Source organism: Pristis pectinata, chromosome 3 (assembly GCF_009764475.1).
Source record: "Pristis pectinata isolate sPriPec2 chromosome 3, sPriPec2.1.pri, whole genome shotgun sequence".
Lineage (NCBI taxonomy): Eukaryota > Metazoa > Chordata > Chondrichthyes > Rhinopristiformes > Pristidae > Pristis > Pristis pectinata.
In genome coordinates this window covers 95559031-95583926 of record NC_067407.1, presented here as the reverse complement: position 1 = coordinate 95583926, position 24896 = coordinate 95559031, and the positions used below count along the sequence as shown (strand labels likewise).

The following is a 24896-nucleotide window of genomic DNA, read 5'->3' as shown; positions in this document are numbered from 1 at the left end:
TTCCTCTCACTTTCCAAAGATGTGAGTTGGTAGGTTATTTAACCTCTGGAAATTGCCCAAGTGTGTAGGGGAGTGGTGGAATCTGGAGGAAGATGATGAGAATGTGGATGGAATTGGTTTAAGTAGTTGCTTGATGGTTGGTGTGGGCTCAGGAGGGTAAAGGACCTGTTCCTGTGCTGTACGACTGATTTCTATGACCTGTATTTGGGTCAGGACTGAGAAGAATCTGGGAATGGAGCTAGAAGTATGCCAGATGTTACTGTGGACAAGCTGGAGATATGTGCACCTACAAGAATGGAACCTGGAGAAATTGGGGCTATGATGGAGAAATATTCAGGATGCTAATGCAATTGAGTTTTGCCTAAGGCTGAATAGAAACCAGGATGAATCTATTGTAATTTCAGCTTGGATCACTTTCTTCTTCCTTTCCAAAGATATGTGGGTTTGTAGGTTAATTAACCTCCTGTAAATTGTCTCCAGTGTGTCAGGGAGTTGTGGAATCTGGGGAAAGTTGATGGGAATGTGGACGGAATAAGATGGGATGAGTTTAAATGAGTGCTTGGTGGTTTACGTGGACTCAGGAGGTAGAAAGGAAGTGGGTGGTAGTTATGCTCTCTGTTTAAAGAGAAGATACGAGTAAATGCTCAATGAGGACGGGGAATGTTTGTGGAAGGGGATTCTAACCTTTGGTATATAAATACAAGGTACTCTGTGACCATTTAGCCTGCAGAGGTTGATTAAAATGTTGGATTGTGGAGGAAGCTACCAAATATATTATTGGAACATTTTGTGTCCCTCCAAAAGAAGGTTGGGGAGACGAAGCGCAGATAGAGGTGTGCAAGAACTGAATTAACTCACCTTCTCGTCCTAATCAAGCTGCACCTGTGGCAGAGTCTGTGGATCCTGCATCAAGCACCTCGAACCCACAGGTTTGTAGTGGGAGCAAGCCATCTTCCACCCCAAGGGACAAACCAAGGAGAGAAAGTAACAGTAGGAAGTGAAGGATAATAATCTCCAGATGATTTCAGGAGGCTTTTGCCAGTTTATGACAAAATCTGAATAAGGAACTGGTTTGTGCAACCACAACTCTGATCAAATATGTTTGTTTTAGATCTTGGACAACAGTTTTCACTTGTGTACTCTGTACTTGTGCATTTTTTTAAACTGCAACCTTGGACATTTCAAAAACAAATTGATGGAGTTTTTGAATCCTGGAGAGCTTAAGATGAAGAACTGAAGACTGAGGAGAAAGGATGATTTTTAAAGGGTTGATTAAAATTGGAGAAATAGATGAAGAGAGAATGGATTGAGGGTATATTGGGATCTGAGTGCTAACTTGGCAGCAAGAAAGTAATATTCTACATAGATAAGCGAACATAGAAGTAGTGGAGATGATGGGTAAGGAAAAATTTGCTAAGTGTGTAAGAATTTGAATGAGAATCATTTTAAAAGTGGTTGGATTTTTTTTGGAGTGTAGGAGGCTAGTGGGAAGGGCAATGGAATAAAGAAGTGTTTCAGTGGGAGCTGGAAGTGTTTGTTGATAAAGAGGATGTCCAATTTGAATCATATCCAGAATCTTATAGTAGGATTTAAAAAAAACTGTAAAGTATATTTAATTCAAAATATAATTTTTTAACCCAATTGAAAGCATGCTTGTTTGTCAAAAGTGTTTTTGCTGAGCCTGGCAGATCCTTTGTGCTATATAGATTATGAACAGATGATGTGCCTTGTGTCCCAAGATAGTGGAATTATCTATTTCTCTTAATTGTTCTGGTTCTTCTGTGCTATTTTTATTGACAAATCTGCTGCTGTTGCTTCTCAGTTTTGTAGAAACCTTATGATGGTCACACTCTCTAAAGTTATTTTCTTGTTTCCTTAGAGAGAACACTGCTCTATTTTAGATTGATACTGAAATAACTTGTCTATTAAAATAAATTGCTCTTGCCAAGTGATATTTATTGTACAAATGAAAGGAATTCTTGTATGTGTACATGGTTTACATTTAGTCCAATTCAATCATCAAAATAGAAAGAAAAGTGACATGAAACACTTTACCTGAAGCTGAAAATCTGTCACAACTTCATGTTTTTGAATCGTAATTTTTACATGATTTTAAAGACAGAAAATCATTTTATTTGCAGAATTTTCTTGGTAGTTGGAATGATTTTTTAAAATTCAGTAAATGTGCAAATAGTCCATAGAGTAAACTGCAGCTTTATTCAAACCACTGGCAAATTTGCCTTTGGAATGTAACTTAGACTGTGATAAAGGAAGTCTCACTTATTTTATGGTCTGCTTGCCCCAACTATTTGGCAACATTCAGTTAATGTTGTTTAATTGTCATTGAACAGGCCCGTGTTTTATACAACTTTGTAGCTGAACCTGGAAATGACGAACTGACAGTCAACGAAGGAGAGATCATCACCATTGCCAATCGGGTAATACACTTTTCTTAATAGTTTTCTTTGCTTTTATTGGTTTCTTCCCTTTATTTGGGGAAAAAAACTTCTTTTGTCACAACTGATGCAACCAAGACACAACTTCCTATAACACAATTCCCCAGAAGAAGTAGTTATCCTAATTTCTCTTGGCATGAAATTGAGTTTTGATTTGGTTTAACTTATTGATTTTAAGTCTAACCTTCTTGGAATTCAAAGGAATTCAGCCTGGTAACTAGTTAAGTCATTATCTCTAGTCTTTGATTTTACTGTCTGTGGAAAGTTGTACTCTGCTGACGGTTGCTGCCCTACGTTGTGTGTCTTGGTAGTTATTATAAATGTCCTTTCAACATCAAGAAATCTGGAGAAGTCACTGACGTACATAATACAAGTTAAAATTAGAAACTCAGTAGGACTATGTCAAGGGTGAATGAGTTTTGGCTTTACACAGGATGTTATGGGGAGTGGGAGGCTGGGAAGGAGGACCGTGTCAAGAATTTGTTGTAAAATGTAGATCTGGACATTGATTCCTTTATATTTAGAAAGATAGTCACGATATGATCTTAGTTTAAAGATTTTTTTTAAAATAAAGAAAATTAATGTTTGCAATTGAATCAAAGATTTTGTTGCCAAATAGATGCATGATTTTTAGAATTGAGTTGATAGAAAATGGCAGAGAGAAAAGTTGGGGTAATGGCCTTAAATTAACTTTAGGTTTCTGCTTTTAAACAAAGTCGTTATGTTCTGTTACTCTCTTTGCAGGACCTCTTTCCCTGTTCTCTCCTCTGTCATTGGATCTTCTATGTTCTATAATCTGTTCTGGCCTAGTATCTAAATAATCTATTCCCTGGTTGGTACAAGGTATTAGGAAAACTCTCCGGACATCCTCCAGGCTACCGTTGCAGATTGTCCAGTTTATATGAGTTAAATTCTCCTCCACAATTATTGCATGACCCGATCTACAGACTCCTTTTTCTTGATTAAAACCATTGAAAAGTACAGCTACATGAGAGGTTTTCCACATCAGACGTAAGGAATCAGAATCTTCTGCTCCCTGTTTCTTATCTCTACCTATTCTCAAGGGATGCAGTCAGTTTTGCCTAAATTTTGAATCGTAGTAGATTTTTGTATTTCTGCCTTTGAAACACCTAATGGAAATTTAATTCTATTATGAGCGCTTTGCTTTGAACTACTACTACTCTCTTGGATGGCACCTCAGCATTCCGAATAATCTGTCACCAGACTCCAGTGATTTGATAATACTACATTATGGGAAGGTCTGCTGACCCCTTGCAGATACAAGCCACATCTCTTTCTTTTTCATGTCTTTCTCAAAGGGCTCCAGTGTGGTGTCTGAAAACTTTGGAGTCCATTCTTTAAATTGTTAAGCTTGTCTTCATTTTCTCAGATCAGTTGTAGTTTGGCTGCTAACACCTCCAGCCACAGACCCAGTGTAAGCTGGCCGCAGCTGGTGCTAGGTCTAAGATGAAGTGTCAAGCCAGTGACCAACAGGGCAAGTTGAATGGTGCAGTCACTATAATTAGCAGGCCTAATTATGTTGGCTTGCTGTTTGCACTTCACTAAATGATGAAACATGGATGGTTAATCATGATCTGTGTGCTTGTTCTTGGCAGTTATGGGATTTAGTTTCCTTACCATGTAGCTCCTTCCAGAGGTAGTTTAAGGAATTTTAGGCAATGTAAGAGTAATAGAGAATTAGTTGAAGGATGACTGAACACTTTTCTGAAGGGATTTTAAGGTGGCTTCCACAAGCAGATATCAAAGGGGAGGTTAAGAAGGTAGCGCTAAGAGGGCGAAGATTCTGCCATCAATGTGATTGAAGGAAGGTATAGGGGGGATGTTAGAGGCAAGTTTTTTTTTACACAGAGTGGTGGGTGCATGAATGCACTGCCGGCAGAGGTGGTAGAGGCAGCTACATTAGGGACATTTAAGAGACTCTTAGATAGCCACATGAATGATCGAAAAACAGAGGGCTATGTGGGAGGGAAGGTTAGATGGATCTTAGAGCAGGATAAAATGTTGGCACAACATCGTGGGCCAAAGGACCTGTACTGTGCTGTAATGTTCTATGTAATATTGGAATGCAAGATGGCAGTGACAGAAAGTTGAAAAGGAAGAAAGCTGGAATTAGTTGTAGAAATGCTGTTGATTATGGCAGTTTTAAAATGTTTTTGTTAATTTCCTTGGGCATATGTTAAGTCAGCGTAGAAGTAATAGGATTCAGAATTAATGCCCCTATAAGTGGTTTTCCTCAGAAGAGAGTACCTTAACCATTTTTTTTTCATTTGTCAGAAGGGAACTTATTGGCTTTGGCTTGGTGCATCCTCAAAGTAATTTTGGACACTGGGAATTCAGTGCGATAAAACTATATACTATGGATCTGTGATTCATACACACCTTCCACTGCTTTCACAGGAAGAGAGACTTGTGATTCTAAGAGAGAGATCTCCCCTCCCTCTTAAATGGGTGACCCCTTATGTTTAAACAATGATCCTTACTTCTAGATTCTCCCACTACAGGAAATGCTCTCTGTCAAGATTCATCAGAGTTTTGTTTGTTCCGTCACTGTGCCAAAAATATTGAAATCTAGAAGCTGTTCAGAGTGTGATGGGAAATATAAAGCTTGAATGGAAGATGAGTATTTTTCCAGCAAATTTGTGGTTACATATAAGAAGCCATGTGATGTTTGATATGGGCGCATTGAGATTGGTTTTGATGCCATATTTTCCAGTTAAGCACAGACTGAGGTTTATTTCTGCAATGTCTTTTTAAATGATTTAATCTTCACAGCCCAGCTATCATGTTACATAATTATGGGAAATATGCACTTTTACCCAAATTATCTGCAATGCTTTTTAGTCTATGAACTTGTTATTATACAGTTAAAAATTTAGTGGGTGCTTTACTATAAAATGGTTTATACCAGTTGTTCAACAATTAACTAGATGTGTACCGCTATCTAGTAGATGGCCCCAGATTAAATTTTACACTTGCACATTGCCAAGTAACAGATAAAATGACGACATTGAAGCAGTAAATTGCATCTTTGCTCCAGGTTTATTCTGTTTCTGGAACTGTTAGAAAGTCCAAAAAAAATGAGGTTGATGGTATCAGGTTGTCGTTGGGTTGTGTCTGAGCTGCAAAGGCTTATAAAAGTTTGCATTTCTTGGCAATAAATTCATGTCATTGAATTCTCAAGTGTGGCTTATGATTATTTTCAGAATGTAGGTGGTGGATGGTGTGAAGCAACAAATGCTCAGGGAGTGACAGGACTTGTTCCAACAGACTATGTGGAGGTGAGTATTATCTCTTAACATGGCTTAGGTATTGTCTCTTCTGTACGTAAAAGAAACTAACATTTATGTAACCTTTCTGTTGAGTAAGTAGTTGAAAGGATCTTTTTAGCGACTTGGAATGTTTCATTGTTCTTTACTGATTCCTCAGTAAATGGGAGAGAAAAGGGAATATTGCAATATTGTGTGGATTGGTTATCTTGGAGTAGATAACATTTGAACATGAGCTGAAAAGTGGCAAGTAGTGCTTGTGCTACAAGTTGCACATAAATGACACTTTACAATGTAACAGTCTATTTGCATACCTTCTGCCAGACCCCACCATCAGCATCCTGAAGGCCAACGTTGACCAAAAATTTAACTGGGCCAGCTATGTAAATACAGTGAGCTACAAGAGTAGGTCAGGGGTTGGGTATCTTGTGGTGAGTGACAAGCCCAGATACCCCAAAGCTTTGTTAGCATTTACAAACCAAAAATGAGTGTGATGGAAAATTCTCCATTTGCCTAGATGAGTGTGGCTCCAACAGCTCGGAGTTCAACATCACCCAGAACAAAGTAGCCCACTGTGCAACTGGCAGTGGAGATAATGATGTGAACCCACAATTTCTACCAACCAGTAATGTAAATGACATCATATGGATGGAGCACAACCAAATGCAGATTCCCCTCTAAGACAGACACCATCCAGACTTAAAAATACGTCACAGGGTCTAAATTCAGGAATAGCAACCCAGAAGATTTTCTTGTATCTTTCATAAAGGATATATACTCGGGCCAATGAGGAAAGTACAGGAGAGTGAGGAACATTGATTAGTTTCAAAATGTAATGATTAATGTGATGGACTGATGAGCCTGCTGTTCTGTATGATATTGATCTTGGTAATGTGATAGCATATATTCAGCAAAAAACTGCAAATGCTGGTAATTCAGAATAAAAACAGAACCTTGGATACTCAGTAGATGAGGCAGCATCTGTAGAAAAGAAACGGTGGTAATAGGTGGGAGAAATATAGATGTTAATATATTGTGGCAAGGAACATGAGGACACAGGTTCAAGGTGAAAGAAGGAAGGACTTGTGTTTATATATTATCTTTAATGTCCTTTTTCAGGACACCCCGAGCATTTCACAGCAATGAAATACTTTTAATTTTCTACACTGTTCTAAGAATACGTTAGTCAATTTGTGAGCATCAAGTTCCCACCAATAGGAGGCTAATAATGACCAAATTCTGGTTTTTGAGATCAGTTGAAGGATATAAATTGACCGGGCTGGTAGAAATAATTCCCCTGCCCTTCAAAGTAGTTTGAAATCCACTTGAGGCATCTGTTGGGGCATAAAAGTCACCACTTCTGATATTGCAACACTCGCTCAATATTGCACTGAAGTGTCAGCCTAGATTTTTTTTTCTGCAAAAGGTGGTAGTCTCCCATCTGCTTCGGTGAGGAGTCTGGGAAACTGGAGGGAATAATTAATGAAATCTCAGTCTCTTCAATTAAAACAAAATATTCCAAACCTACTAAAAATCTATCCTTGCTGTAAGAATTTGCATGACTTTGTTTGCAAAAGTTAATTATTAGGGATTGCTTTGCTAAAGTGTTATAACAATTAAATTATTACAGAGATTGAGAAAAGAAGGCCATTTAGAGCAACTTTACTGTAGGTTTGAAGTGTCTATTAACCCATGATTCTGGAGCAATAAACTTTCTACTTTGACTTTCAGATGATTTCAGGAAGTGGAACTAGTGTTTCATTGGGGCCCAGTGGAACAGCACAAAGTCAAGCAAATAACTTTGCAGCGTTTGATCCCTTCTCAACATCTCAAACTGGCTTTAGTAGTGGTGCAGGATTCGGAAGTTCATTCACCCCACAAAATAACAGTCAGGTACTGCATGTTTAACTTCAAAAGGCTAAAGCTCTTTGTGGTTTAATCTGCAAAAAGTTAATGAATTAACATGCTGGACTTTGTAAATGTTGAGTTTACTTTTGGTAAAGATTTGGCTCTCAAATTGGAATTGACACTTGGTAATTGGTTTAGAGCAACACACAAAAAGTGCTGGAGGAACTCAGCAGGGCAGGCAGCATCCATGGAGGGAAATAAACAGTCGATGTTTCGGGCTGAGACCCTCCATCAGCGAAAATATATATATAAAAGAAATTGACAACCAGGGTTTCTGAAATCTGCCAGCCTCTCCTTTCACCCTAACAGGAACATGCAGGCCATGAACTCTTGCAAAGAGCTGGAGAGCTGCAGAGATCAAGGAAGGGGAGCAGTGAGAGACGGTCTCTCAGAACCCCTGTTGAAGAGAGGAGGATGAAGGGTTTCGACTTGAAACGTCAACTGTTTATTTCCCACATAGATGCTGCCTGACCTGCTGAATTCCTCCAACATTTTTTGTGTGTGTTGAATGATAGATGGAGAGAGACAGAGAGGGGGATAAAGGGAAAACAAAACAGATGGGGTGAGGGGAGTGTGAAACTAGGTGACAGTTGCTGGAGGGAGATGAGCAGGAACACAAAGCTCTTCTAGTGCTGGACACTGATAAGTAAAGGAGGTGAGAATGGGAACCATTATGGGAGAAGTGAACGACAGGTGAGCCAGATTTAGGGGGGTGGGGGGGCGAACGGACGGAAGGACCTGTGTGTGAAGTGGGTGGATGGCAGACATGTGAATGATAGAAAAATAGGGGGCTACATGGGAGGGAAGGGTTAGATAGATCTTAGAGCAGGATAAAATGTCGACACAACATTGTGGGCTGAAGGGCCTGTACTGTGCTGTAGTGTTCTATGAACTGGGGGGGGAGGGGAATGAAGATGGCTGAAGGGGGACCTGGGGGTGTGTGGGGAAAGGGGACAAAAATTGGGAGGGCCAGAGGAGGATCAGGAGGGAGGAGGGGAAAAATGGGGGATAAAAGGGATTACCTAAAACTGGAAAACTCAATATTCCTGCCATTGGGGGTAGACTACCCAGGTGGAATATAAGGTGTTGCTCCTCCAGTTTGTGTCGGGCTTCGTCCTGGCAGTAGAGAAGGCCAAGGAGGGACAGTTCAGTGTGGGAAGGGGAGTTGAAATGGTCTGCAACTGGGAGCTCAGGATTGGGGACTGAGTGTAGAGGCTTTGTGAAATGGTTGTCCAGTCTGTGCATGGTCTTGCCAATGTAGAGGAGGCCACATCAGGAGCACCGAATGCAGTAGATGAGGTTGGAGGAGGTGCATGTGAACCTTTGCATCACCTGGAAGGGCTGTTTAGGTCCCTAGCAGACCAGGGAGTCTCAGAGGGAGTGGTCCCTGCGGAAGGCAGAAAGGGATCAGGAGGAGAAGGTGTGGCTGGTGGTGGGATCTCGTTGCATCTGGCAGAAATGACAAAAAGATGATATGCTGAATGCAGAGGCTCATAGGGTGAAAGGTGAGGACTAGGGGAACTCTATCTCTGTTCTGTCTTGGGGGAGGCGGGGTGAGAGCAGAAACAGGAGATCCGAGATCGGACTCCATCAACCACAGCAGAAGGGAAGTCACACTTCCTGAACGATGAGGCCATTTCAGATGTCCTAGAACAGAAGACCTCATCTTGAGAGCTGACGCTGCAGAGACAGAGAAACCAGGTGAAATGAATGGCATCCTTACAAGAGAAAGGTGAGACATGGTGTTGTCTAAGTAGCTGTGGGAGTCGGTGGGTTTATAGTAAATATCAGTGGATAGTTTCTCTCCTGAGATAGAGATGGGGATCTAGAAAAGGGAGAGAGGTGTCGGAAATAATCCACGTGAATTTGAGAGCAGGGTGGAAGTTGGTGGCGAAGGTGATAAAATTGAGTTCTGCACGGGTGCAAGAAGCAGCACGAATGCAGTCATATGTAACAGAGAAAGAATTAAGGGAGTGATATGGAGGTGGTTTGGTACAGGGACTGTTCCACATAGCTGACGAAAAGACAAGCATAACTGGGGCCCATGGCTGCACCTTTTGATTTGTAGTAAGTGAGAGGAGTCTAAAGAAAAGTTGTTTAGGATAAGAACAAGTTCAACTAGGCAGATGAGAGTGTTGGTGGAGGGGAACTAGTTGGATCTTTGTTGCAGAAAGAAGCGGAGAGCTTCAAGACCTTCATGATGGGGGATGGAGATGTATCAAGAATGGATATCCATAGTGCAGATGAGGTGGTGGGGGCAGGGGAATCGGAAGTTGCCCAAATGGTGGGGGGGCATGTGAGGTGTCCTGGATGTAGGTGGGAAGGGTCTGGACGAGGGGAGACAGGATGGAACCGAGGTATGAGGAGATGAGTTCGGTGGGGCAAGTGATAGCCTGGTTTGAGTGCTGGAAACTTGGTGCTCAGCTTGTGCAAGGTAGAGACTGTAGATGCTGGACCTGGAGCCACACATAATCTGATGGAGGAGCTCAGCGGGTAGAGCAGCATTTGTAGGGGTAAAGGAATTGTCAATGTTTCGGGTCGAAACCTTGCATCAGGACCAGAGGGAGGCATCTGGGTGTTTGGAATAGTGCCAAATAGTTAGTTTACAAGACTTCAATGATTTCCCTTTGCCATTCATTGCTAAGGCCTCCCTCATCAATCTTTTGGGGTTTACCATAGATCAGACACTGGTTATCCTGTGATGAGTAGCTCACCACCTGACTCTTTCAGCTTTTCCTTGTGGAAGTAGTTCATCACATTCCTGATGTGGTGAAACAAATGCAGTTCCATGCACAATTAAACTCATTCAAGGCACATGATCTCTTTGTAGGTGCTGCCTGATATTCTGAGTATTTCCAAAATATTGTTTCTTTTCCTTCCAGGAAAAGCAGCCTGCTGGATTGAAACCCAATCCACTAGCAAAAATATTCTCTCCACTAGCAGTTCACTGTGTCTGCAGTCTTTGTATCTCACAAAACTTCAACATGTGACCTCTGCCAGCTTGAAGGGCATGGAAAAACCACTCATGTCCATGTTGCACACGAACCCAAGTTAGAGGTATATTGCCATTAGTTCATAGTTGCTGGTTCAACATCCTGGAGCTTTCTGCTGAACTGTAAAGTGGGTGTGCCTTTCCCACACAGACTTCATTGTGGAGACTCACCAGGGGTAAAGCAACTGGGGATGGGCATGAAAGGCTGGCGTGCCCCACAACCTGTAATTTAAAATTTTGCAATTTGCTGGTTTCTATGTTGAACTTCTTGGAATAAAATACATGCACATCAGTGGCATCCTTGGACTTCAGAAAGTAGGAATCTAAATCTGTTAGCTTCCTTTCCGACTTTCTATCTTCTGAAGATGGTCATTGATTTTGTAATGTTGCTAATCATCTTGTACAAACTGTAGTTACTCTTCCTATGTGTAGTTGAATGACCTCCTGAAGTTCATTAAGGGCGGTAGCATGGTAAACACATCAATTCCTGTTTTTACCTGACATTTATTAACACAGTGCAAAAAACAAACTGCTGGAGTAACTCAGCGGGTCAGACAATATCTGTGGAGGCAAACTTACATTCACGATTTAAATTTGTTATTAAATCTCCAAATAAAAATCTGAAGCAATTAGACTGAACATTTGCAAAGGTTAGTTTTCAGTGCCAGAGATTAAGACTTATTAAGCCATTAAAATTTACTTTCATTGCAATGGACCAAACCCTTTTCTGGCAATTTTAGCAAAAGTATAATAAACGAGTGTAGCAACATGGGCTGTAAAGTATTTCAGTGCTGAGTCTCCCAATGCAATAGTATTATATAAGAGTTTCTCAAAAGTTAGGTTACTTGCACAATAATTTCCTGATTTCTGTTTAATTGTGCATGTGGGGTTCTATGTAGTATGAGGGTGTTCTTGGTGGAGTTTTGGATTGGACCCCAAGTTTATTGTTTGTGATTCAGTGTTTATTGTACAATTAATTTAGCCATAATTGTCTAGAGTTTTTTTTGTAAGTATTGGGGTTATACAGAACAAACGGTGACTAGCATGGTGGCACTTTTTATGAGTGACTGTCATTCCATAAGCATCAGATCTTGTGATCACCTGGATTTGGTTACTTACATCAAATGAATGTTGCTGGCCGTTCATTGTAGTTGCATTTATCCACAGATTGCTCATGGACCTCTGAGCAGTAGTTTACTGCCATGGGTAAATGATGTTGTATCTGCTCTGAATAAGACATCTGAAACATGTTTGAACAGGGCAAGCAGTAGTCTGTCCATTTAGTTAAATAGTCCAAAGAATTCTCCATGGAATTATGCAGAATTTAAACCAGGAATTGCAAGTTAAAGTTCTTGATCCAATGTAAAATTATGTACAGAAATCAATATAGACGACAGAAAAATAGGCTGAAGAGAGGTAACAAAATAGAAAATGTGATTTTATTTTTTCAATAAATAAAGCCTGGAAGTTTTAACTACTTTGATTTGTTTATGGAATAAATATTGCAACTTTATACTGCATGTCACTTCATGAATTACATGTGAACTGAACTTCATGGAAAGGCAAGGAAACCAGAAAGCAGCTGCTTGATTTCTGTTATTTTCTTGGAGCACATGTACCAATACCAGGATGTACTGTCCAATTAGTAACACAATAATGGTAACCACTGATGGTCACATTTGGTGTTAGTGCATAATCCAGGGCATGATACTTGACAAATCATTTTTCTTTTAGGTCATTAACTTTTAAATGATTTGTATTAATTTGACAGACACAGAACATCGCTGATCCATGGTCCAACTGGAATGCAAGCTCCGCTGGGAACTGGAGCGCAGATAACAGTGGAAATGCCTGGAATGCGTGGCCGACAAACACGGAGAGTTCAAATGCACAGAAAAGTAGCACTGCAGACAATGGAGGTACAGCTGGCTATGGTCATCCACAGGCTTACCAAGGTCCAGGTCAGTGTCAATCATGCATTTCATTTTTGAGAGATTCCTCAGGACTTGTATGTGTGCACGTGCATATTATTTAAATTCCATGCTTGAGACTGAGGATAGCTTCAGTGGCTTATGAATCTTATCCACAAGTAATGATCGATAAAGCTGGTGTGGCGATGTTCTGAGGTGGAAACAAGTGAAAATAAATATATGAATAAAGGGCGAAATGTATGTTGTTTTTAAATGTCTCCTTCAAATGGTGAAGGCAGATACTCTTGTGAAGCTATTATTTTCTGTTAATCATAGCAATTTATGGCATGACTATTTTATTCATAGTGTCTACCTGCAGGAAAAGAGCTGTCCAGTTTATTCATCTATTCCCACGTTCTGCCTATTTGTCTGTAACCTTTTATGTTACAGCTTGTCATTTGGACATACAAGTAATTTTCAAGAGTGTCTCGATTCTGTTCCCTCACTGTCCTCACTTCCATCCCAGCCCCTGCCCTGCCTTCCAGATCAAAAGGTTTCTTCACATTTCCCCTATTATCCTTCATTTACTTTAATCTATGCATCATTCTTATTAATCTTGCTGCTAAAGGACACTTCATAATTTTATATATCATATTTAAATTTCCTCTCAGCATTTGTTACAAACAATACCAGCCTAAGCAATCTTTCCTTGCAGTTACAATTTTCACGTCCTAGCATCATGCCTGAAATCTTTCTTGCCTTCTCCAGTGACATTATATCCTTCTTGCAGTGTGGTGACAATAATGTAAAATGTCCTGTAGATCTTAACCACCTAACCTACCTGCTCTACCACATTCAACAATCTGTGGCTTTGTACCCCAAGGTCCTTGCTCTTCCTTTACAGTTCTCAACACTTTACCGTTGTGCATTTCCTTCTCTTGTTTCGCCATTTCCAAATATATGGCTTCATACTTCTGCTGATTGAATTCCATTTCCAACCTTTCTGCTTGCCTGATTAACGATTGATATTTTCCTTGGAAGTCTGTCTCACTACTACCATACAGAAAGTATTAAACTATCTACAAAAATCTTAATAATGCCCCTTTATACATAATTGATATATCCCTCCAAAGATCAGGGTGGCAAACGATTTGTGTCCTGTGGAATCATGAAAAATGTTAAATTTGTGACTCTGAATACCTTGTTATTTCAAATAACTTTTTAGGTTTTTAGTATATCATGTGTTCATATTTACACAAAAAAAAGGTCTTCACTGTTATTACCAAAGTGCTGGTGAAATACTCTGGAATATACATACTACTTTTCATCATTTAATAACCCACTTCTTGCAATCTGAAGCTTTCATTTGAGTAGTATTTTCAGTGCAGTGATTGCTCTTGATAGATGGAAATGCAGTTGGCGAAAGTCCCAATTTTGTTGGATACCAAGGTGGGGCAAAGGGGTGTGCTGGATTGTAGTTAAGCTACCATTCCTAGTCCATCCTTGAGTGTCAATTTTGACTGTTGGATAAATTTGTGTTGTGTAGCAATTTTCTTTGTCTTCCAAACTGCCTTAAGTATCAAATGCTACTCATAATTCAGTCAGCATGCAATACCTCTTCAGTCCTATTGCTGCCATTTTGGAGTTGCATGTCTCAAGTATACTCTCTTCAACTGACAGAGCTAAATGTACTGGCATGAAGAATCTCAGCTAGTTTGCAGGTTATTTGGTAGTTTATTTCTAACAACAGTTGTTGCTGCAGTTTCAGGTTTTGAGTGTTTTCTGTTAATGGTGAAGGTTTTGGTGACTTTCAGGAAGCATTGTAGCTGGGGCTAAATTCAATTTTTTTACGAACTTGAAGGTTTCGGGACCAAGGAGCTGCTTCCTGATGAAGGTAGACTAATTGGCCTTTTTCTTGACTTGAGATGAGCAGAGGTGATGCAGAGCAGTAAAAGTTGTTGGAAGATGGAGATTGCATTTGTGGAGAGCCCCTGGATGCATAATTGCTTAACTCAAGTTTGTCTTTCTATTCTGTAGGTGTTGCAGATGATGATGAGTGGGATGATGACTGGGATGAGGCCAAGGTATCTCCAAATATTCTTCCACGGACCGAAACTGAGTCGCCGGAGACGGCTTTGGCGCGTGGAGGTCCTCGTAATGCTTCAGTGAAGATGTCACTCAATAGGTAATGGAAATCAGTAGCAGATGCATGTTAGTGTTATTGTCACTAAGTCAATGAGAGAGACACTTTCTCATGAGATGAATAGTTACCCAAGTAAAATATGGCAAAATAAGTTAACTAAAAAAGCTCTTTAAACCTTTGGCCTTGGTTGATAGGCTTGGCTGTGAGTGCGAGTGATGGTGTTCTGAATAACAAGACAGTGTTTGACTGAAGGAGAAACATTTGGCCGGGAGGCCGAGAGAAGGCCCTGCTTTTCTTCGGATATTTCAATTTTGTGTTGGTGATGCTTTTTAAGACTTCTAATAAACTAGAATGGGATATTTGGTCTCATTGGTGCTTTATCTTGTAAATTCTGACTGTGTTTCATTTAAAAAAAACAATAATATATAAAAGTCCATGTTTTAAGTGTGATTAAATGGGGAAATTGTAGCTGCATAATCCAGATTCTTTTTTTTTTGTAGATTTCCAACATTTTCCAAACATGGGCCTGAAGTCTATCTACTTTCAAAGCAACCATTAAAAACTGATGAGAAGATCACAATTTATGTAAGTTATAACAGCAATTGGATAGGGAAGATTATTCCTTAAAGTAGCTTGTTAAGGGTGTAGTTACTGTAATTGCAGCAAATTTTCTGTATGTTGAGTTTGAACAAAGGCAAACAAATGCTTGACTTCCTGGTGTCTAGGCAGGAATCGAAGAAGCTGTGAAGCGATGAAAGTTCTTCAACCATCTTTCTTGTCTGTTGTCACCAAGGCATTGTAATATCTTAGAAAAAGAAGTTGTTACCTTTGTAGTTATGTTTTACAAATGCCTATAGAAAGTCTGCATCACTATGTCCTGCATGTGGGTAGGAAAGTAATCCAAAAAAAGAAGCTAAACGGGGGAATTAGGGAGGAATTTTAACCTTTGAGTAGGTAAGAGGGAGAGGACAAACAAAAATCTTCACAGGTTGGAAAATGATACAAACCATCGATGTCCAAATTTAATCAGACCTTCTCTGGTGGTAATCAGAAACTACCCTCAGGAGAAGTGGGTTTGGAATATAAATATGATAACCACTAGTTAAGAGCAAGCTTATCAGCAATTTTTTAATTAAATCAATTAATGCTTTCTGAAATATGTCAGGTGAGAGTATACTGGCGGCAGAATGGGTGCTGCCACTTACTGGAGCTTGTGTCCTCCAGTGCTACTTTTACTTGCTGATCCTGTTTCAGTCACCTGCTTTTGTGGTTTATGAGTCACCATGTGGAAACACAAATGTCTGTCTTACTATATACATCGAAGTGGAAGTATTTGAGCAGGAGCATAACTTGTATGATGGTACATTCTCAGACTGAATAACCTCAGTGGAGGATTTGCCGTCACTGTCCTTCTATGGCACATCTTAAGGTACTGTTAAGTCTTAGAGACAATAAGATATCTCTTTCAAGCAGAGAACGATTAAGATCATTTTTTTCTCCACTTTTGATATTAATTCCAAATGAGCAAATGTTCTTTGCATTGTGGCTGGAAGAGAGAATTCTCCCTGCCTCATTTATGTCTTGGGCCACCACCACTGCAAATGTTGATTGGATGATTAGTTCTCTGCCTCTCTCTGGTACTCCGTGTTCTACAAGGAGGTAAAGAAGAGTAATGAGTGAGAATAATTGCATTTGTTGATAAATGGGTGAGGAACATTTGTTAATGGTGGATACAAAAGAGAAGGATTGATTAAAGATGAGTTTGAATTTGTTCTGATAATGACACATTCTACAGCGGTGCTTCTGAAATGTCTTCCCTTTTCCTTAATTGCTGTTTGAATCGGGATGTGGCAGCAGTCAGTTTGTAGCTTCACTCTTGGAGATGGTGGTCAGCCAGCAACTGGACAGTGGGGTTGGGCATGAGAGAATCAAGGAAGGACTAAAGGAAGGAGGTGAGTGGGAACTGAGAAGGAGGATGACTGAGATAGATAGTGAGGGGTAGGGGATAGAGACACAACTGAGGGAAGGGAGCATGGTGATGGGGAGGAGTGTGAGGGAGTAGAGCTGAGGAGAAAGGTGTGATGAAGATTGTGTGGTCAGTGTGTCTGTGTATGTCCACACACGGGTGTGTGCCAAGTTTGTGCAGCAGAGCCTTATCTCCAGTTGTTATGAATCTTCATGTCAGATGAAAACCTTGCTCCATTGAGATTATTTGGCTTCCGGCATGCGATGAAAAATGGCCATCTCACATCAAAATAATTCATGCACAGGCCTTCACTTCTCAGAACTGTTCAAGTATATTAAGCTATTCTGGGGAGGTGGGTTTGCAATGTGTTTACAAGATACTTCATCAGTTGCCTTTTTATGCACTGCAGTTGTGGCATTTATCAGATTACAGGTCTTTTGTTTTTTTAATGTTGTCTGAGTAAGCCACTCTGGTCATTATTTAAAGACCACACAAGTATTTTATTGTCATCAACTATTTCATGTGTTTCTTTCTTAACTAACTTTGCACCTTCATAAGTTCATGTAACAAAACAAGGTACTAATCATCTCAGCATGTCTGTGTCCTTGGAAGAGTTAGTTGTCCAGTTATTCCATTAGTGTCCTATTCTTGGCCCACAGATCAGTATATATCCAATGCCTTTTTGCTAGTAACCTTGGTTACTGATCTTAGGGAAATATCTTTATTAAAACTTCACTTTCAAGTTTGCACTTGTTTAGTTCCTAACTCCTACTTCCATCCTAGTAAACCCTCTCTATATCCTATCTAAAGCCTAGGGATTCTTTCCAAGGTATGATCCCTAAAAATGCCACAATTCTCTACCCAAGGCCAAACCAGTGATTTATTAACTATAATGTCCTTCCTTTTATTCTCCGAGGACAACAAAATTGAACTGTATATTGTTATTTAGGCAAGTTTTTTTTTCATAATCACTCTAAACTTTATGATTACATTTTCACTTTTTCAAAAATACTTCTCCATAATTTTCATTTCCCAGATCGAAATCTAACACTACTGTCTTCCTTTTTGGGTTGAAAACGTGCTGAAGAGTAAAGTTCTCATGTACACATTTTTGCCCATCTTTGTCATTTGTACTGTTATTTTGTGGGTGTGCATTATCAGTATACTGAAGTTCTCTTTTTTCATGCTTCTGAAATTTGCTTTCAAATTTACTCCACTTCTTGCACAGACCTGGTGGCTTGCATCATGTTGTCTGCAGCATAATGGCAAACCTTCTGTTCCTCCATTCTAACCAAACGTTATATTTTTGAACCTTTTCATTCTGATGTTGCTGTAGTACAACTGGTCATTAATTTGTTTTTACCATCTTGTTATAATCCCCTGTGTCTGCAGCTCATCAAGGTTGTTTGTCAGATATCTACATAAATGCATTTCAAATCTGCCTGTCATTACCATCACCCCTCTGAACCTTCCTTGTCTGCTCCTCATTAAAAATAATATTCATTTTCATCCACCTAGACATCTTGAATCTCCTCTCTCCTCAGTGCCCATCATCCTGCCAGAGAGCCGCATTTCCCTACAAATAACATAACTAATTTAGATAGTAGATAAAAGGGCTATGAACTATTGGCGAAGGTACTGGAGGCTCAGTACATGGGTAAATGGATGTTTTTACTGAAGGCTAGAATGAACTGGGATCCCCAAGTGGTCACTATTGTGACCATTGCTTTTCATAATGTATATAGGAATGATCCAGGACACCGGCAGAGTTCAGGAAGACTCTTAAAATGCCTATTTTCAAATTTGAGAAGTTGCAGGACATCTTGATAAGTCAATCAGTTTTGTAAATAAGGAAGTAAATACAAATTACTGAAATTATACAGGACCCTTTTTACACTGCTGACTTGTTCTTCAGTGGAACGTTTTGTCTTAACATGCCAATATTATTTCTCATTAGGTTCTTCAAATAACTTATCCCCTGTAAGATACAAGATGTGTTTTTTTTCCTAATGTTAAAGCTGTTCCTATAATTAGTTATTCTAAAAGATTCTGAAGATTGAGGATTGAAAATAGATATTGCATTTTATTTTAATTTGGTTAACTTTAACTTTATTAAGAATGTGAAAGGGGCAAGAGTCTTGAAAACAAATCCCCAGTGCCATTCATGTTGGGCCAGATTTTGCTGTGGTCTGCTATTAGTTGGACTGCATTTTCAACTCAAAATATTTTGCTTTCTCAAGTTGTTGAAGGTGCAAGCTGATCATGGCACAGTGAGAGAAGAAATGTCACTCGGGCCAGACTCCAGAGATATAATGAGTAAAAATAGTCAAAGCACTTTAAGGCAATACAGGAAAAAATGTATAAAAGTGTCATCTTGCAGATGCAGCATTACGTTTCAGAGGAACAGGAAAATCCTGTTTCTCCATGTGCTGTAGAGTTTTAATTACAATGTCTTTCTCTGATGCCATCCCCACCCAAAGGCAGCCTGATGGAAGCCCTGGATCTCAATTGGTTGTGGAGCTCTCGGAGTCATTTCACAGAATAGGAACGTGCAAATTGCTGCTTGATGCATGTGGGTGAAGAAGGTGAATTTGAGAAGGCAGGAGTGAAATATTTCTGCTTGTCCTGATCTATAAGCAGCAGCCTAAAGGCACTTCCCTTGCAGGACTGCCCTCACCTGCATGAAGCAATTGGGTTTCCCTATGCCACAGAAACGCTGGCAGCCAGAAATGAACTTAAAAGAAATCCTGGAAAGTAGATTGGTTGCCTCCCTCTTGTCTTAAGGTGCATTATCTAGGGTCATATTTGTAACTTGGGATAAGAGTTAGCATCTCATATGATTTCAAGTGACGTTTTATTTTGAATGGGTGGGTGGTATTAAAATTCATCTTGTTGTCTTAGTCCAGATCTCTTTTGCCTACATCCACATTTGACAACTGTGTTATGTTTTCTTCCTCCAGAAAGGTGAAGTTGGTCCTGTTTGGGAATATCCTACATCCTCGCTGAGCTGTGTAGTTGCTGATCCAAAAAAGGGATCTAAGCTGTACGGATTGAAGAGTTACATTGAGTATCAAGTAACCCCCAATGTAAGTTTTCAAAACTAATTATTTACAAGAGGTTAGTACTGACAAATATGTGAATTGATGATAAAAACAAAATTGTGTAAATATCTCAGAGCTCTGGCAGCATCTGTGGACCAAGAAACAGTTGAAACTTTTAAGTCGATGACCTGATCGGAGTTGAAGATGTTTGTACCATTTATTTTGTTACTTGATCCTTAACTGAATGTTAACTTGGAGTTTTCATGATTATTTCAGAATCAGGTTTATTATCATTGACTTGCATGTTGTGGAATTTGTTATTTTGCGGCAGCAGTACGGTGCAAAGACATAAAATTACTAAAATTCTAAAATAGTGCAAAGAAGGGAATAATGAAGTGGTGTTCAAGGGTTCATGGAACGTTCAGAAATCTGATGGTGGAGGGGAAGAAGCTGTTTCTAATTCGTTGAATGTGGGTCTTCAGGGTCCTGTATCTCCTCCCCGATGGTAATAACGAGAAGAGGGCATGTCCCAGATGGTTGTGAACTGAACTAGCTCCATCACGGCAGAAAGATGGATTATTTCACCAATTGCTTTCTCCTGCCTGGTAGTAATTCTGCTTTCCACAACTTATGGAAAGAATTGACAAGGCTACTTCTCACAGCATTGTTAACCCACACACCTGATAAGGCTTATCCAATCCAGATATGGCCTGTATTAGAATAAAATGTTTCAAGGAAGCAGCATTCTGATTAAAAACACATCTGATTGCTTTCTTGTTTGGAAGAAATTTACTGAAAAGTATTCATAAAATACAAGTCCCCAAGCATTAGCAGAAGAGGGCCTGTCAAGATAACTGAAAATCTAGACTTTCATATGGGAAATGTACTGAATTTTCAAGCCATCAGATATACACAATAACAGTGATGATGTAATCTTAACTCCATATGTTTGATAGTCCAACCCTCCACAATAAACAGCAGAGCTCCCCCAATTACACTTTAAAACAAAATCACTAACTACATGGTGATACATTGTGTACACTTAGCTGCCAGTTACAGCAACTGATATAGTTGTCATCAATATAGCTTCATTGTCCTCTGCCATCTGGAGAAATGTCTTTTGTGATTTGTCCAAAATGTGAAATTTACCACCACCTTTGAAATTTGCTGAACCTGAAGGGCTAAGAGCTATCTCCTGCTAAATTTAATGTATTTAAACAAATGACAATTTGGCCTCTTTTTGCATTAATTAGCAGCACCCTTTATTACTTCTGAAAACCCAAGAAGTTCATGCAAACCAAGAAAAACACGCATAGTGTGGATTTGTTCAAAGCAGCTTTCTAAATATTTGAAAAGTTGCATTCAATGAAGATATTTCTGACCTTCATATTTTGTTTTCTGGTCAGTATCTGCAAGTTATTACAATTATTAGGGTGCACCAAACCAACAATTCCATTTGAAGATGTATCCAGCAAGTGGAGAGCAGTTTACTGAGTATATGGTCATTCAGGTAGCAGTGCAGTGCAACCTTTCAATCTCCTCCATTCACTTATACTTAAAAAGAAATTCATAGAATACTTCCATGAGGCAAGTGACATTTATTTCCTAAGTGGGCAGTCTTTGAGATTCCTTCCAGTATATTCGATTTGAACAAATATCACCTTGCCATCCTACAGTTCAGCAAAGAGCTTTATGATAGTTTGGAGGTCAAGAACTTGTAGGACTATCGTAAAATTGCATAAAATTATAAAACTATAAATGAAAATATTCTGTTTAAATCTATGTTCCAGTTTCTTTTCAAGGTATCTTGTGTTTTCTTAGAGAGAACTTGTGGATATTTGTCATTGCAAGCAGCACCATAAATGTAATGTGCAGTTACATATTAAACTACTATGCAACTAATCCAAGGGCATTCTGCAAACAAATAGCAAACTGGTTTGCTTTTTCTTTCATCAACAGCTATTAGGGGATTTCCTGTTGCATCTCTTAGCAGAATGCCTGACTTATCTGAGTGCTTGAGGAGTTGTGCTGCCATGAAATATTACTGTGTCTTTCTAGGAAATTGTTGACATTTTTCAAAAAGACTGATAAATAAAGCTATGATTCATTAGAAATCAAAAATATAGACTTTCCCTTTGCAGTAAATTTGAAAATACCAATACACATCTATTACAAAAAAAATATAGATTCACTAAAGATGATGCATAAATTTGCAAGATCTATTTCTGTTCTATGTTTACTATTGATAATTCCGCAGTCCAGTGGTACTTCAATGGTAAAGGGTTAGATTTAACCTTTAGCCTCAGCTAGTTAGCTGCTTTTAATCTTTGTGTTATTGGGTTAGGAGGAGGCAAACTTGGGTTGGGTTCCAAAATTACTTGTTATTCATATAATAAGATCAGGATCTCTAGTAGAATGCCGCTTTGAATCTCGTCTCTGAGGATAACAAGCTGTGGGAATTTTCCTGTGGATTTTTAAAAGAACACGAGTGGTGATCTTGATAAAACAAAAGATTCTGAGATGACTTGACAGGGTTGTTATTAGGAGGATGGTGGTGGTGGAATCTAGAACTGGTGGGCATAGTTTCAGAATAAGAGGTTGCCCATTTAAGACAAAAACAAGGAGGGATTTCTTCTCAGTGTCATGAAACTTGGGAGTTCTCTACCCCCAGAGAGCTATGGAGGCTGCATCATTGAGTAAATTCAAGGCTGAGGTAAACATAGTCTTGGATACTAAAGGAGTCGAGGGTTATAGGGAAGTCAGGACAGTGAGGTTGTGCCAGGATCAGATCAAGCATAATACTTGAATGGCAGAGCAGTTGGGGAATTTGAATTAGTTAAATAAATTTGGAAAAAATAATTTCAGTAACAGTAACAACAAAACAATTGGAATGTCCTAAGTTTTTTTTCCTACTGCTCTGAGAGGAAGAAAATCTGTGGTCCATTTGCTTCTTCAGATGACACACATGGAAGCACAATGAAGTGAGGTGAATAGTAAAAGACTTCAAAGGGACATCAAATTTAGTGCTAAGAAATGGAAAGTATTAAATTTTGTTCAGAAGAATGAGCAGGGTGTATATGCATAGCTTATTGAAAGTGGCAGACCAAGTGGTTAAAAAAACACGTGCATTATTATTAGAGGCTGAAGATGTAACTGGTAGAATAGATGAGGGAAGGTCAGTGGATGTGGTGTATTTGGATTTTCAGAAGGACTTTGTTATGTAAAATTAAAGATGTGATTGGAGGTTAATACTGGCCAGTATATTAAAATTGATTGACAGACAGAAAATACAAATAAACGGGTCTTTTTCATGGTGGCAAGGATTCTTTAGGCAGGGGAACTTCCTCGTACATCGCCAAGGATAGCTTATTATCTCTGATAATGAGTTGCCCTGAAAGGCACACTACCCAGACATAACTTGCAGGAGATGGTGAGACAATCACCCGTAGAGTTGTATAGTATGCAAGAACTTCGGCCCACCGAGTTCACACCAATCATCAAAGACCCATTTACATGTATCCCTTTATTCTCCCTTCATTCCCATAAGCTCCCCCCCCCCCCCCCCGATTCTACCACCCCGACATGGTCATAGAGGGAACATGCAAAGTCCATGCAAACAGCACCAGAGGTCATGATTGAACCTGTGTCATTGGAGCTGTGAGGCTCATTGCACAACCCAAAGTCAATACACGTTAAACCTACTTGATGACATCCCCTCTAATCTAAATATTCTGAGGAGTGCATAATTAGGAACAACCAAATGGAAGCCAAGTTCTTCATCAAACGAGGAAGCCTTTCATTGAGTGCATTTCTGGAAATTGTATGGATCTGGCTTGGGGCCAACGGTTATTTAAGAACTTCATCAGTAACCAGAGACATTTGAGGTTTCTGGGGACTTCCCCACAAAGGGTTGTCTGAACTTGGATCTTTTAGCACACAAGCTCTCAATGGGACATCTGCACATGCTGGCAAGAGGGGGAGTTGGTATCTATAAATATTATAGATTTCTGTTATGTTCCTGAATTATTTTTGATTTTATGGCTAAATATGCATTAGAATTCATACCAGTGAAATATTTGACTTGCTTAATTTGGTAGATTTTTTTGTAATGCATTTAGAATCGTTGGTTGAACTTTGCTGATTATGTGCCTCTCATGTACAGAACACTAACCGATCAGTCAACCACAGATATAAACATTTTGACTGGTTATATGAACGTCTACTGATCAAGTTTGGTTCTGCTATTCCCATTCCTTCGCTTCCAGACAAGCAAGTTACAGGTAATTGGAAACATTTTGTCACATACATAATGATGGTTAGTTGTTTTGCAGTAATTTTTGAATGAATCCATTCACCCCTTTACTTGGTTTGTCAGTCAAAGCAGAGTTATTTGGCATTGTTTTACTGTTATGCAAATACTCAGCATGCTTTGTGTGGTAGAAGAGCATCTTTTTGCAGCATGTGTTAAGTACCTACAATGAAGATGGTAACTGTTTTCATAAATAGGGGCGATGCTGATAATTTCGCTGCCTTCCAGTTAGCACCAATATGGTTGTCATCACAGAAATGGATTCCATATAGTTCCCTATTAAAGTGAGATAAAATACATGGAAATTTACCTGAAATGCAAAGAAAATGCAGCACTTGGTATTTTGAGTATAATTGCACAATTTCAAGTTGGGTTTATTGTCATATGCAAGGTACAGGTACAATGGAAAAACATGCTTGCACTAGTATTACAGGCACATAGGTTCAGATATGTCAGTGATAATAAATCTGATGCTGAACATAAATTGTATGTAAATTATACAAGACAATGAAGAAAAAGACTCTGCAAAATAAGATATTAGTGCAAAAAACACAATCAGAAATGAGTCCATTGTAGTGCAAAAGGTGGTCTGTACTGTTCTGTTGCTGAGGTGGGATGAGGGTTGTGCAGTTGGCTCAAGAACCTGATGGTTGTAGGAAAGTAGCTGTTCCTGAACTGGTGGTTTGGGACTTCACTGGTAGCAGCGAGAAAAGGGCAAGGTCTGGATGGTGGGATGCTTGATTATAGATGCTGCCTTCTTGAGGCAGCACCTCCTGCAGATGGTTTCAGTGGTGGGGAAGGCTGTGCCCATGATGGACTGTACTGTGTCCACTCCTCTCTACAGTCTCTTGTGTTCCTGTGCATTGGAATGGCTGTACCAGGCC

At 39.4% G+C, this 24896-nt stretch overlaps 1 protein-coding gene across 1 annotated transcript in view; it reads left to right on the top strand.

Annotated features, from left to right (window-relative positions):
• Positions 1–24896, top strand: part of snx9b (sorting nexin 9b) — a 71691-nt gene that overhangs the window by 13825 nt on the left and 32970 nt on the right. The window contains exons 2-9 of the mRNA XM_052012985.1: positions 2352–2438; positions 5681–5755; positions 7475–7636; positions 12415–12604; positions 14591–14738; positions 15197–15281; positions 19623–19748; positions 23866–23983. Of these exons, the coding sequence (XP_051868945.1) occupies positions 2352–2438; positions 5681–5755; positions 7475–7636; positions 12415–12604; positions 14591–14738; positions 15197–15281; positions 19623–19748; positions 23866–23983 (991 nt within the window). The remainder of the gene's footprint in view (positions 1–2351; positions 2439–5680; positions 5756–7474; positions 7637–12414; positions 12605–14590; positions 14739–15196; positions 15282–19622; positions 19749–23865; positions 23984–24896) is intronic.